The 13,164-nt window shown below is 34.6% G+C and overlaps 2 protein-coding genes and 1 pseudogene across 6 annotated transcripts; all 3 read left to right on the top strand.

Annotated features, from left to right (window-relative positions):
- The first annotated feature begins 4,299 nt into the window (after positions 1-4,299).
- LOC107795286 (uncharacterized) lies at positions 4,300-10,422 on the top strand. Of its 5 annotated transcripts, none has more exons than XM_075237072.1 (6): positions 4,305-4,448; positions 4,774-4,934; positions 5,053-5,287; positions 8,616-8,791; positions 9,064-9,355; positions 10,043-10,422. In XM_075237072.1, the coding sequence occupies exons 2-6, from the start codon at positions 4,862-4,864 to the stop codon at positions 10,107-10,109; spliced, it is 843 nt and encodes a 280-aa protein (XP_075093173.1). In that variant the 5' UTR covers positions 4,305-4,448; positions 4,774-4,861; the 3' UTR covers positions 10,110-10,422. The 5 variants fall into 5 exon arrangements, with proteins under 5 accessions (XP_075093268.1, XP_075093173.1, XP_075093244.1 ...); XM_075237143.1 differs by having other exon boundaries at positions 4,363-4,448; positions 4,774-4,959; XM_075237167.1 differs by lacking the exon at positions 4,774-4,934 and having other exon boundaries at positions 4,300-4,448.
- Positions 7,679-8,367, top strand: LOC142173283 (calcium-dependent lipid-binding protein-like; annotated as a pseudogene).
- An 88-nt stretch (positions 10,423-10,510) lies between the features above and the next one.
- LOC107804113 (4-hydroxy-3-methylbut-2-en-1-yl diphosphate synthase (ferredoxin), chloroplastic-like) lies at positions 10,511-13,151 on the top strand. Its single transcript, XM_075237229.1, has 5 exons — positions 10,511-10,952; positions 11,035-11,111; positions 11,854-11,973; positions 12,069-12,299; positions 12,758-13,151. Exons 3-5 carry the CDS (start codon positions 11,941-11,943, stop codon positions 12,851-12,853), a joined length of 360 nt encoding a protein of 119 aa, XP_075093330.1. The 5' UTR covers positions 10,511-10,952; positions 11,035-11,111; positions 11,854-11,940; the 3' UTR covers positions 12,854-13,151.
- The last annotated feature ends 13 nt before the right edge of the window (positions 13,152-13,164 follow it).

Below are 13,164 nucleotides of genomic sequence, written 5' to 3'. Positions count from 1 at the left end.
TGTTTCACTTGTCGAACAATTTACCCAATAAAAAGACAACACGTGGCGACGGTCCTGTGTCCTTTTACTTTTTCCACACTGCGGTCTTTTTTGTCTAAGAGGTCGAAACGACAGTTAGTTATTTCTTGCTAAGCTGAGGAATATAGCGGAATGATTCCCTCTAATTTTGCATCTCAGTCCTTGTACTTTTGACCAACTAAATTTCCGTCCACAACTTCCTTTTATTAGTCGTGCCTACCGGAAAAATAAATAAAAATAAAATGAATAGACCATGTGATCAAATTCAGCAATATTTTGAAATTCTTTTGATAGGTTCACATTAGACTGACGTTCTACAACGTCTAATTGCTGTTAAAATTAAAATGCACAATTGCTCCTTTATTTTACGTCTTAAAAGAGGAAAACGCTAATGAAAAATTATTATACTGTATTACTTATTAAATCATTTTGAATAATCACAATATCTCAAACTATTTATTTTTTACATTAATATCTTACATTCTCTTTGTTTATATCTAGTTTGACTTGGAATGAGGAAGGAGCATTTCATTTTATTTTTTTCGGTATAGGAAAATTATTATATCAATAGCAGAAAAGTAACAATTTTGATTCGTAACTATTAAATGTTTCAAACCTCAATTGTTGTTTTCCGCCTCATTTTCAACTAACAGGTAGTACTTGGTATTATTAATTTTTTCACTAATATATGGTCAAAAGTCTATGAAAAATAATTTGTATTATATGGATTGCTTAACTTTTACAAATCCAGAATCAAACTTTTTTGGTGGAGAAAAACTAATATCTATATGTCTATATCTATATATTACTCCAATCTATATATAATATAAAGCTAGGCATAGATAAGGTGACGTGACACCTCTCTATGGCCTCCATTCATATTTATCTTTTATCTCCTATTTTTGGACTCTTTCCCTCTTACTTATTTATTTATTTAATAATAAAATAAAAAATGACAAAAGTGAAATAAGAAAAAGAGATTAGGTTTCAGGTTATGAGGAGATTTCACTTATGGATATAAAGAGAGTGCTATTATTAATTTATAACGTATCAATTGTGAATAACATTATTGTGAGCTTCTAACGTTTCGTCCACATCTTTCACAATTAAATTAGCTTAAACATCAATAAATTTATTGTGTATTATGTATGATGATAATGGGAAACTGAAAAGACTGTATATTGTATGTATAAATTTCTATGAATTGGCTTCATATCCTTGCCATGGATATTAACGAGAAAATTAGCTACGAGATCGGTCTTCCAACAATTGAGAAGGATAGGGCTAGCTCACAAAATTGAATTTATAGAAGTCCATGTACTTCCCTTTCATGACTAAATGATCGGAGAGTACGTATCAATTTTTAATTGAAGAAGATATCAAATGAATAAGTTGAACCTATCGGTCAGTATTTATTTTTATTAACAGGGTAAGACTACGCAACAAAGGATTTGAATGGGGGTATATAGAATCATTTCTTTTTCCTATATGAGTCTATGGTATTTCTTTTATGAACTATCTTAAGGCTTTTAAATTAATTTATTTCATGTTCTTTTCTCAAAGAAATGTGACTTTTGGGACGTAGTACACAATTCACTATATACACTATTCCACATTTTATAAATTTAATGCTTAACAACGATTGTGTTAAAAAATGGTCGTTACTTAACTTCGATAATTTCATATTCGATATTTATGAGGAACAACAATGAATGCTAAAGATTCACAGCCTATACTTATAAGGTCCTTCAACGTTTTTCAACATCAATATTGTTAATTTAATGAATAGTATTCTCGAAAAGAGAGTCAAAACCTTTTATAATGTCTAGTAAGTTTTTTTTCATTAACTTTTTAAGTTATGCCATACATCTTCATACTAAAAAAGAAAAAAAGAAAAGGCGGAGAAAAGAATATTATTGATTGTAAATTTGTAATAATACTTTTATTTTCTTTGCAATTGATTCTTATTATCATTTTTTTTCTCTACTACAAGTTTGACCTCCCTTTGTTTTTAATTTCATGTTGTATATGACTATTTTATGAAGCCAATAATATATGTTGTTTTTTAAGATTTTATGAGATTTTTTCATACTTTTAATGATTGAGGATGGAAGAGAGCAGCTTTAGAGTGGAGGAGTAGCTGGTTATAAAGAAGATGTTGAAACGTGAGAATAGAAGAAAGAAATAGTTAATAAATATTTTTTTTGTTATTCACCAAAATAGTGTAAAATGAATGGGCAGGCAAGGAAGAAAAAAAAAGAAGGTAAAAGCAACTAAAAAATAAAAATAAAAAATATAGAAAAGATTCATGTAATTTATTCTTATCTTTAACTTCAAGCCTAGAAATCCTTATTGAGAGTACATATATGTTATGAAAATGTATTCATCTTCTATCTCCTTTTACTTTTTTCCCCCTCCCATTTACGTGTTTAGGTCTTTTTAATGACTCTTTGTGCTCAATCTCACGTTTCATTCTCCCGTCCTTTTTTATTCTTAAATTCAATTTTCAATTGTGCACTGAATCATGCAATAAATCAAAATTTTGTGTGCAAAAGAATGAGTGCTTGCTATGTATTAATTCCTTCCAAAAAGGAAAACGACTTTTGGTCACTATGAAGTAATTTTGTATTTACTAGCTATATATGATATTCAATAAATATGTAATAAAGTATCAAAAAAAAAAACTTTTGTATAACGGTTAATCAATTATAAGAAGTTATGATCTAATTATGGTACTTTTGTCTTTCTATTCTTTTTTCAACAACTTATTAACTTCTCTGGCCGATCACGCAACCAGTTTCATCGTTTTTGCTTTCACGTAATTATGTTTAAGTTAAGACAAAGGAAGGTGAATTTGTGCATGTAATACTCATGACAAATATTTCATACCAGATTGGGAGTGTGTCTAACGATAGTAAGAAATTAGATATAAAAAATGTGAAGGAGAAAGATGTCTCAATATGACAAAACAGTGACATTAGAAAAAAAGAATTATTCTATGGAGTTAGTCTTTAACCCTACAATATTTAGTAACTTCCTGTATACACATTTAATAATCCTATATGTATATAGTTTTAGGTCGAAAACTCTATCTATCTATTTTTCCAAAATTTAGAAAACCTTTTTTATTTTATAAAATTATACGGTACTATAATTTTTCGTCCATAAAACTTCCATAAAATTAAAATACTTATTTGAGGTTTTGAACATGTTTACTAACAGCTTGTTTGGATGGTTGTTACCAGTTGTATCGTATCGTATTGTTACTTTAAATACAATGTTTGTTTTGATTGTTACTTAAATTTTATTGTATCGTATCGTTAAATCTGTCGTTACGTAACGATGAAATGTGTCACTTTATGTAACGACCGATTTGGTGTGGTCGCATCGTTTCCTTGTGTTTTTCTCTCAATCTCACCCTTCATTATTATTAAATAATTTTATTTTATCATTTACCCTACCTTTTTATATACCATCTCATAATTTTTCTTTATAATATTGCAAGTTTATTCATCATATTACTGGTGCATGATACCATGAAACGACGACAAAACAACACAATCCATCCAAACATTGTATACATCAAACGATACAGTACAATACAATACAATACGATACATTATGAAACGATATGTAACAACCATCCAAACAAGCTGTAACCGCTCATGTTCTTTTTTTTAAGTACTTTGGTAGATTTCTGCCTTATTATTTGGTTATTCTCCACTTCCTCTATAATTGAGTATTTGTTAAAATATAGAATTGTTATGTATTCATGTCAATAAGTATTCGTATCTTTAGTATGTTTTGTATTAATTGATCAATGTAAGTATTTTTGAATTTTTTTCCTTAGTAGAATGCGAAACTCTATCAGTGTGAAAAGAAATAAGCACTCGGGTGAAGGTTGATAATTGGTGTTGTCGACTTCAAGAAGCAAATTGATTAGTGTTGCTGTTTGATAACGAATTGCTTTGTTTTTATTATTTTCTTTTTGTATGGTTAGAGACTTCTTTTCGATAAGATTTGCATATTAAAAAAAAGAGTTGTTTGTAAATTTATTGATCACCGCACAAATAAATTCACCAGTAAGCTAAACAGAGGGGGACAATTATAAAGACAATTACCGGTCCATTACGACTATTTGCAAATTTTAAGTAATTTAATTTAATATGGCCACTAAATTTTCATTTAAGTGTATATCCCTATGGCCACAAATAAAATAGCAGTACAAAAGATGCTGGACAAATGTTTCTTGTCTTTATTCACAATTCACTAGCTGTTGCCTAATCTTCTGAACTACTAGTACATTTATATATGTTTCAATCTTTTCTCCCATTTTTTCTGAAACCCATTTCATTATAAGTCCTTCTCAATTTCCACCTACCACCAATTCTTTGGCTTCTTGATTCTTCTTGATTCTTAACTCTGACTTGGTAAGTAATCTGTAATATTACTATTCTTGAAAAAAAATTCAATCATTTGTAAATTAATTAGGTGGCCATATTCCTAATTAGTGTTTTTAGTTTGTATTCAGCTGAGTTTGTTTGAATTGGGCAATTCAAATCTTGTTTTTTTTTTTCTACTACAGTTTTATGTGGATAGTGTTTTGGAGTTTTGGTTAAAGAGTTTAATTGCTTGAGTTTTATTATAACAGTGAAAGGTATAAAAAGGAAATAAATAGAGTACTCACAAAAACAAAAACAAAAACAAAAAAAGAGTACCCGGTAGCCTTTAACTCAATTGGCGGCTGAATTTTAGGCCTCCAACCAAATAGGGCATATATTTTCTTGAGATAAAACGCTGCAGAGAACACAAAGAGAGCAAAGTTGCAGGGGAGAGAAGACTGATGAACGCCACCGCACCCACAAAAATAGCCCAAACTCTCCCTTACTTCACCTCTCTATTTCACCCTTCTCGAGGTGCTCTTTGATATTAACACTCATCGTTAGTCTTCTTCCCTTTTCTTCTTATAATTATAAATTCTGTTTCCAGTTTTGCTTAGACATAACAAAGATTAAACCTTTTGTTTTTTTTTAGCTGAAGGGGTGGAAAAGATTGGATTTTTGAACTTGTGGACAAGAAGTAGGAGGGGTTTTAGTGTGAAGAAAATGGCTTGGAGTTTGGAGAAAAGTGATGGCAATGTGGATACTAAGGTAGTTTCTGTGAGTCCTGCTACAGAAGATTATGCCAAAGAAGCAATTGAAGCTATCAAAGCTGGAAAAGTTATAGCTGTGCCCACTGATACATTATATGGTTTTGCTTGTGATGCTTGGTATGCCTCTAATTTGCTCTTTCCTCTTTGATGACAAGTTAAACACACAGACACTAGAAAAATGAACTGTTATAGAAATATATAGTTATGTAATATTTTGAGTATACTTTGTACTAATACACTGTTAGTACTCTTGGGTTTTGGTTTATTATGTATTGGATAAAGGAAATAGATTGGAGTGGAAAGGGTAGGCTTGAATTAATAACTACGCTTGGACAGTAAAACACCAAAATTCTGTTGCAATTTATTCTAAACTTTCTTGTTGATATTTTTGCCTTTCGATTCAATGTAGTTCTATATTCTGACATTTTAGTGGAGTAAAAGCTTTGACTTTTTTAGACACTAGCAAATAGAAATTAGTTGAGAAGCTTACAGGAAAGATTTTGAAATAGGCAAACATGATGTTTTGGTATACTAAAAAAAGGGCAGCCCGGTGCACTAAGCTTCCGCTATGTGCGGGGTCCGCGGAAGGGCCGGACCACAAGGGTCTATTATGCGCAGCCTTACCCTACATTTCTGCAAGAGGCTGTTTCCAGGGCTCGAACCCGTGACCTCGTAATCACATGGCAACAACTTTACCAGTTACGCGAAGACTATCTTATTTGGGATTTGGCTTTGTTGGGTTAAGCCGAGGGTCTATCGGAAACAGCCTCTCTGCCCTATCGGGGTAGGGGTAAGGCCTGCGTACACATTATCCTCCCCAGACCCCACTTTGTGGGATTTTATTGGGTAGTTGTTGTTGTTGTTGTTGGGTTAACATATTTATTACTACCCAAAAATGAGGTGAAGCTTCGGGGAAAACCTTTTGGAGGTTTCTTCACAGTGGTAGTTAAACTGTCACAACACATGGTAAGCGAATTGAGTATAGGATGTCAACTTAATGAGGAATTATTCTTTTTGGACTGGAATCAGTGTCCTTTGTTTAGGTACTTGGGGAATTTGGCTTGTGAAAAGGACACTGTGTGCTTGAAGTGGGAACTAGATAGTGATAAAGGAATGATATCTGTAGTCACTCTCCATTCCTGCTGATTGCTATTGATCTGCAGTTGTGCTATAAGGTTTGTATTCCCTGTTCCACACTATGTGAAGAAAGCTACTTTCTCATATTCTGTATCTCCTTCCACTCATCTCCCTGGAAATGATAAAATCTAACTCAAAGAAAGAAGTACTCCTAATAGATTAGACCTTAAGAAACCCAGCCTTCCTAGAGTATTGCAATAACATATTGACTTAACAGGAAGTTTCAAACATTTTTGTTGGAATAAACAAACAGAAAGACCACTCTCAGGAGCGGGGTAGTTAGTAATGCATAACCGTCCAACCCTCGTTAATTTCGTTGTACAATGAAATAAGTAAGATACCTTTTCTTCTTTAGCCTCAAAGCTTTGTGGAGGCCGCTCCTGAAAATAGTAAAGAAAAGGAAGCAGCAATAATTCTGTGTTTGAGAAGCAAGTTGTTTCAGTATTTATCATATACGCAGTTATTATTTTGGGTATAAAGAGGGAATTGGGTTGAAATAGAATGGGGTTGATTTCTGAGTTCTGATGGGGATAATCTTCGGAATCAGTTTAATGACAGCTTGACGACATTTGAGGTACAGGAGCAACAAGCGAATCAGCAAGGCAGCTGATGTAAAACTAATGGGCTCCCTCAACAGGGACGATCTAAAGAAAATGTGCGGCGGTAACTTTCTTGAATGTATGTTATTCCTAGTTTATGAACAGGTCAAAGGGTTGAACAAACAATCGAGCAAATTGTGGCCATTTATTGCCGAAGCAAGAGAGGCTATTATAAGAGAATCTGTTGAACCTCTTTTAGAAACTTATTGACCTCCTGGAATTACTTCATTGAAGTTCAGCAAATTATCATTGGGAACTTTGGCACCTAAATAGAAAGTATTCGTGTTCACAGCCTTATACAAGGTCAAAGCACCATGGATATTGACCCCGGATAGGATACCCCACAGCCTAGTGGTCAATGAAGTGGGTGCAAACCTTAGAGACTAACGTTCAAATCTTAGCGGAGATAACAAAAACTAGGTGTTTTTTTCTATCTGCCTAAACTTTGGTAGACAGAGTTACCTGGTATCCAGGGGCGTATCTAGCCTTATGGTACCGGGTTCATCTGAATTCAGTACTCTTGATGCGGAGTATAATTTATGTGTAAATATTCATTAATATTGCAACAAATAGTAGATATGAACCCATAACTTTAAAAATATAATGGGTTCAATGCTAAAAAGTTTAGAGATTGAACCTATAGACTTAAATCTCGGATCCGCCTCTGCTGGTATCTACGCTAGTGATAGGTAATAGGTATCTGGCTGGATAGTCGAAGTGCGCCAAGCTGGGACACCTCCTGTTATCCCAAAAAAAGGACATTGACCTCTGATTGGGTGGTGATCTGAATATTGTCTTAGGTATTGAAGCTGCAATGGTTGCTTCTGTACCCATTTTCTAAAGTCTTCAACTTCAATAATTTTGTTGTCATGTTTCAACTAGCTGGGAAATTCCTTGCTTCTCTGCTGTTATTATAGCTTATTTCTAAGCCAAACAATAGAATTGATAATATTTTGAGGGCTGTTGGTGGAAGTTTAAGAGCTCTTTTTGGACTTTCAGATATGATTGATGACACTGTAAATACACTAGTGATAGATATTGCTAAAATGGCCCGGCCAAAATTGTTGTTCCGATTGACGGCATGTCTATCGATAATAGCAATTTGTAGCTTAAACCACAGGGAAGCACATAGTAACTGTAGTAAAGGCTAATGGCTTAAAGAACCATGAAATGTTAGGAAAATCTGATCTATTTGTGGTTGTATACATTCATCCACTTTTCAAGGTTAAGCAAAATCATTGAGAAGAACCTAAATCCTGTTTAGAATCAGAAGTTTGAGTTAATTGCAGAATACAAAGAGACCCAATCTCTCATCTTGGAGGTCTTCATAATGACATTGGGCAAGACCAGCGAATGGGTGTCGCTAAGTTGCCTTTGAATGAGCTAGCAGCAGAGACTGGTACGAAAATTGAATTAAGATTACTGCCAAAACTTGATATGCTCAAAACTTGCAAGTGCTGATTAGTTCTGTGAACTAGAAAGGAATCTTTTGAACCTAGGTTGTTAGAAAACATAAGATAATATACTTTTCATTGAAAAATTTATTGGGGCTCTAGATTAATTTAACTTTCAGAAAAAAGAAACATTCTTGTCGTTCACTGTTTATTCATTTGATCTAGCAATCAAGGAGACAATTTAATTTGTTGTTTATTTCTCTAAGTCATATTTATGGGAAGTCTGGTTTAATTTTATATGGTGCATTGATGTAGTTCTGCTGAGGCAGTGAATCGTATTTATGAGATCAAAGGACGTAAGCATACAAGTCCTCTGGCGATTTGTGTTGGCGATATTCATGATATACAACGTTACGCTATGACAGATCATCTGCCTCATGGCTTGCTTGACTGCCTGCTTCCAGGACCTGTAACTGTGGTCTTAAGGCGAGGTTAGTAGCTTATTGTATGTTATGTCCAACAAATGTGGCAGGGATGGGTATCGTTATTCAAGCTCTGTTTAGGACTTAAGGTTAAATATCTCAAGTTAGGACTTTATTGTTACATAGTAAATGTATGTAACTTTTCAAGTAAGACACTTGAAGAAGGACCAAGAAGAGTCACTCACCTGGGCAAATACTGGCCCGTGTTCAGTAGTTTTAGAAGCTTTTATCTTTCTCTTATAAATCTTCTGTACTAGAGGCTGAATTCAGATATTTTGCAGGTGAGTCAAGTATCCTTGAGAAGTCATTAAACCCTGGATTAGAGAGCATAGGCGTCCGAGTGCCTGACTATAACTTCATCAGGGTAATCGCCCGTGGTTCTAGAAGTGCCCTTGCACTTACTAGCGCTAACCTCAGTGGACAACCCAGTAGCATAAACATCAAAGATTTTGAGAACCTTTGGGAGCATTGTGCATATGTCTATGATGGCGGAATTCTTCCGGCTGGGCGAGCAGGATCAACAGTGGTGGATCTTACCAAGTTGGGAAAGTACAAGATTCTAAGACCTGGGAGGTAAGCTTCCATTATCTAGGATGGGAAATATTGTCGAGTTGAACTGATCATAACCTTCTGAGAAGGCTTCAAAGGAGTTGACTTTTAAATTAATGAAATTTACCGGAAAATACTTGATGAGTAAGAAGGTGCATGATAATTTTCATATTGTTTGCTAAATTAGTCATAGTCAATTCCCTTTCCCAAATAAATACAATAAGATTAAGAAATACAATATTTCTCATGCCTCCCTTTTTTAATGCTTTCTAGTTCTTGTTTTGTTGATTGTAGCTATGACTTCGCCCCTTTTTATTCTATTTGCAAATCATTTCTTGTTTGAGGGACAAAATAATATTTTATCCTTTTTTAGCACAGAGTCTTCACATGGAATATTAGCTATTGGATTTTTTTTTTTTTTGCCTTCTAGATTTCTATCTGGGGTAATGGTTTAAATAATGTCCATGACTTGATCATGTATATATTCTGTGTGTACAACTACGACTGATCTCTCTACCCTTCCAGGGTAGGGGTAAGACAGCGTACATTCTATCCTCCCCAGACCCCACTTGTGCGATTACACTGGGTTGTTGTTGTTGTTGTGTACAACTACGACTGTATTGTTGAAACTTTTCTTGGTATTTGACCATTGGGATGAGAAAGTCATAAAACTGTTGTGCGTAATTTGATGAATTACTAATCTTATGACAGTGCCAAGGAAGAGACTGTTGCTATCCTTGAAAGACATTCCTTACTGGAAGATGGAACTGGAGATTAGGAAGCTATTGTCAAGTTGAAGCTGTTCACCAGGATAGGACTTGTGCCTGAGTTTTAAGCATGCCTCCTAAAAACATGACGCGATTGTGCTCCCGTTGCTGTCTTTAGAAAACTTTCTTGCTTCTATTTGAAGTGCAAATCATTTGAGATACACTGAGAAGCACGCATTTGTTCGCGTGTATATTTATTTGATTTTATCTTTGTTATGGAAGTTGTAATCAGTTACTAAATAGGATCTAAAGTGTGTGTATTGTTTTCTATTTGGTAGCTTAATGTAATGAATCATCTAATCCACGAAAACATCATATTTGGAACTTCTTGACTTTTGAGATTCATAGTGTCTACAAATAATGGCAAACGTTTTAGATGCACCTCAATGTATATTATCTTTCCTTTTCATATATCAACAAGTATAGTGTCACATCTCGTAGTATGAGTTGCTGAATTTGGTGTAATGGAGAGAAAGAATAAAAAGAAAGAAAAAGAGAAAGAAAAGATAGACACAAATCAGAAAAAATTGTTGAACCACCCAAGGATGTGCAATGGACGAGACTGCTCTTCTCTCAACCAGAGGTCTCGGGTTCGAGCTCTGGATATGGAGAAATACTTAATAGGGAATGCTCCCCCTGAATGGGGCCTTAAGCGGCAAAAATCCGGATATAATCGAGCTCCAATGTGGGTACCGGACACTGGACTCAATGACATGAGTATTATCTTATCGTCTGTGTTCTGCATATATGCAGTTACAACATCCCTCTGGTGGCTGACATTCATTTTGCTCCTCCTATTGCACTTCGAGTTGCTGAGTGCTTTGAAAAAATACGTGTCAATCCTGGAAACTTTAGTATTTCTTCTCTGTCAACGTGATGATCTTTTTTGGCAGAGCCAGGAGAACAGCTATGATCTAATCGGTTAATTTCTTTCAGCTGACAGGCGAGCCCAGTTTGAGCAATTAGAGTACACAGAAGAAGACTACCAGAAAGAACTTGAGCACATTGAGGAGGTTAGAATATGCCACACTAGTATAAGAACTATAGTTTTTGATTTCTAATACATGTAAAGATAATTATTAACCTTTCTATCGATGGAATTTAGAAGTCAGTAACATGGTATGAGGTGCTCGTCCTGCAAGTTAGCATGTCTTTAATTTATTCAGTACTTCCTCTGCTCTTTTTAGTCTATTTCAAAAAGAATGCCTCTTTCTATATTTAGTAATTGTTTAACTCCAACATTCCACATGGCATATTTAAGACCACAAGATTCAAGGGCACCTGGGTACATTACACACATCTTTAATTTAAGACCACATGATTCAAAAGTCTTCCGTACTTTTCTTATACTCCGTGCCTAGTCAAACTAAGACACATAAAATGAAACGGAGGGAGTAGTTATTTTCAGTTGATTTTCACCTTTCTTTTGTCCTATAAGGTATGGATCATATTGATTTAATTATAAGATCCTTTTCATTCACTGCTTGTCAAAAAATAAAAATGCGTGCAATATGCTAAGACGGGTGTGAGATAATACTGGGTATGTTGTTGTTATTGTTGTTATGCTAAGACGGACAATGTTAAACAAGAATTGCTTCTCAAGCTGATGCTGGGTCTATAGTCATCCTATATTGGAAACTGTGCCTGCTCATTATTCGCATTTAGCAAGAAATTTTCCCTTTTATTACGGAGCATATTCTTGGACAATCTACCTCTTTGCAGAGTTCAATCCATTTTTGATTTGAAATGGTTTAGGTTTTTACACCATTGGCGGAAAAATGAAAAAAGTACGGACGTGCAATACGTATTGGAACTAACCACGGGAGCCTTTCAGATCGAATTATGAGCTATTATGGGGACTCACCTAGGGGAATGGTGAGCAGTAACTGAATTACTTATCTAGAATACTCTATTCTAGTCGTTGTTGTTGTATTCTTTAATTACTTTGTATCATCTAAATGTGGTAACAGGTTGAATCAGCATTTGAGTTTACAAGAATTTGTCGAAAGTTGGACTTCCACAATTTCGTCTTCTCAATGAAAGCTAGCAATCCAGTAGTTATGGTCCAGGCGTATCGCCTTCTTGTAGCTGAGATATATGTTCAAGGATGGGATTATCCTTTACACTTGGGAGTTACTGAAGCTGGTGAAGGTGAGGACGGAAGGATGAAGTCTGCAATCGGTATTGGCACGCTTCTTCAGGTACACTTTTAGACTTCCGGATGAACAACAGTAAAAGCTGTGCATCTTGTTGAAAGTAACATCTTTATTCCTTTTGCGTCCAGCTTCATTTATACGAGTTCTCTAGATATACCAGATATGTTGTACTCGCTGATACATATTCATTCATTCAAGCAATAGAGTATTTAGTATTTACTGTCGGAAAATGAAACAAAGCAAGAATATATTTATTAAATTATGATAATCAGAAGACGTAATTAAGCTAAAAGCTATAATCTGCTCAATCAGAGCGGGTTCTCAAGTGACAGAAAATACCTGTGATTTATCACATTTGGAATTTTAAAAACTATATTGTGTTTATGCGAGCAAATTCCTATGATAAGGTAGTCTATTCTCATACATGTTCCTCATTTGTGTGGCTTTATCATCATAAATGTATTGCTAGACTTTCTAAAGAAGAAAACTTTCTATTGATGCAGGATGGTCTGGGTGATACAATAAGGGTTTCCCTAACTGAACCTCCAGAGGAGGAGATAGATCCCTGTCGACGGTTGGCAAACCTTGGACGTCCATAAGCGGCAACGGTCCTATTTGACTTGGGCGACATACAAGAAATCTATGCTATTACAGATCAAGCCATAAATACATATACTATCAAGCTTTTTATCCAATAATAGTATTACTAGTGGGAGCTGATGGAGTTATTCTCTAACTGCTGAAGTGCATAAAATCCTGCAGTGAAAATAGAGGATGGAACCTCAGGTCTACCAAAAATCTCTGATTCTTTGGCGAGCCTAAATTACACAACTATAATTGCTTACAGTGACCCTATATCTCAAGATAAACCTGATCCACCTACAGCAAGATTCTTATGCAGCTGTTCTTC

The sequence above is a fragment of the Nicotiana tabacum genome, chromosome 1 (assembly GCF_000715075.1).
Source record: "Nicotiana tabacum cultivar K326 chromosome 1, ASM71507v2, whole genome shotgun sequence".
Lineage (NCBI taxonomy): Eukaryota > Viridiplantae > Streptophyta > Magnoliopsida > Solanales > Solanaceae > Nicotiana > Nicotiana tabacum.
This window is presented reverse-complemented; position numbering and strand designations above follow the sequence as displayed.